This window comes from Etheostoma spectabile, unplaced genomic scaffold, assembly GCF_008692095.1.
Source record: "Etheostoma spectabile isolate EspeVRDwgs_2016 unplaced genomic scaffold, UIUC_Espe_1.0 scaffold458, whole genome shotgun sequence".
Classification (NCBI taxonomy): Eukaryota; Metazoa; Chordata; class Actinopteri; order Perciformes; family Percidae; genus Etheostoma; species Etheostoma spectabile.
Window position 1 is genome coordinate 155,289 of NW_022605613.1, and position 1,200 is coordinate 156,488.

The following is a 1,200-nucleotide window of genomic DNA, read 5'->3' on the forward strand; positions in this document are numbered from 1 at the left end:
AGCCAGCCCTAACTATAAGCTTTATCAAAGAGGAAAGTCTTAAGCCTACTCTTAAAAGTAGAGACGGTGTCTGCCTCCCGGACCCATACTGGAACCTGGTTCCACAGGAGAGGAGCCTGATAGCTGAATGCTCTGGTCCCTGACCCAGACACACCTGGTTCCACAGGAGAGGGATCCTGATAGCGGAATGCTCTGTCCCGACCGACTGGAACCTGGTTCCAGGAGAGGACCTGATAGCTGAATGCTTCTGGTCCCTGGACCCGACTGGAACTGGTTCCACAGAGAGGAGGCCTGATAGCTGATGCTGGGTCCCTGACGACAGACTGAAACCTGGTTCCACAGGAGAGGAGCCTGATAGCTGAATGGCTCTGGTCCCTGGACCCAGACTGGAACTGGTTCCCAGGAGTGGAGGCCTAGTAGCTGAATGCTCTGGTCCCTGGACCCAGACTGGAACCTGGTTCCACTGGAGAGGAGCCTGATAGCTGAATGCTCTGGTCCCTGGACCCAGACTGGAACCTGGTTCCACAGGAGAGGAGCCTGATCTGGCTCCCATTCTCTTTTTAGAGACTCTAGGAACCACAAGTAACCCTGCATTCTGGGAGCACAGTACTCTGTTTATATATAGTATATACAGTATACAGACTGTATATAATGTATATATGCATTACATAAAGTATATATATACTGTATATAATGTATATATACTGTAAATAAAGTATACATACTGGATATAGAGTATATACAGTGTATAGCAGGTGATGAATGTGGAGGAAGGAAAACATGTTTCTCTTACAGCTAAGCAGAGAGAGGTTTCCAGTCTTACCTGTCCAGGTGTGTACCTCTCTCTCTGTCTCTCTTTCTCTGTGTCTCTCTGTCTCTCTCTCCCTCCCTGTCTGTCTCTCTGTCTAAAACTGTCCTTTTCTTCTCCAGGTGATGAAGGAAGTTCATCCCTTCTTCTCTTCACGGTTTTCTTCCAGATTCACTCTGCTGACAAATTACAGAAACAGTAAGACCAGTTCTCTGTCCGTCCCTCTGTCCTCTGTCTGTCCCTATGTCCTCCTACCTGTCCCGAGGGACATATATATATATATATATATATATATATATATATATATGTGTGTGTGTTGGGATCATTTTTCCCTTTTTTGCCTCCTTGTGTTTGTTTTAGTTTAGTTGGTCTTCTCCCTGGTCTTGTGTTGT

The 1,200-nt window shown here is 46.4% G+C and overlaps 1 protein-coding gene across 1 annotated transcript in view; it reads left to right on the top strand.

Moving 5' to 3' along the window:
* Nucleotides 1-1,200, top strand: part of LOC116686731 (uncharacterized) — a 110,072-nt gene that overhangs the window by 100,503 nt on the left and 8,369 nt on the right. The window contains exons 7-8 of the mRNA XM_032511761.1: nt 796-831; nt 931-1,006. Coding sequence (XP_032367652.1) covers nt 796-831; nt 931-1,006 — 112 coding nt within the window. The remainder of the gene's footprint in view (nt 1-795; nt 832-930; nt 1,007-1,200) is intronic.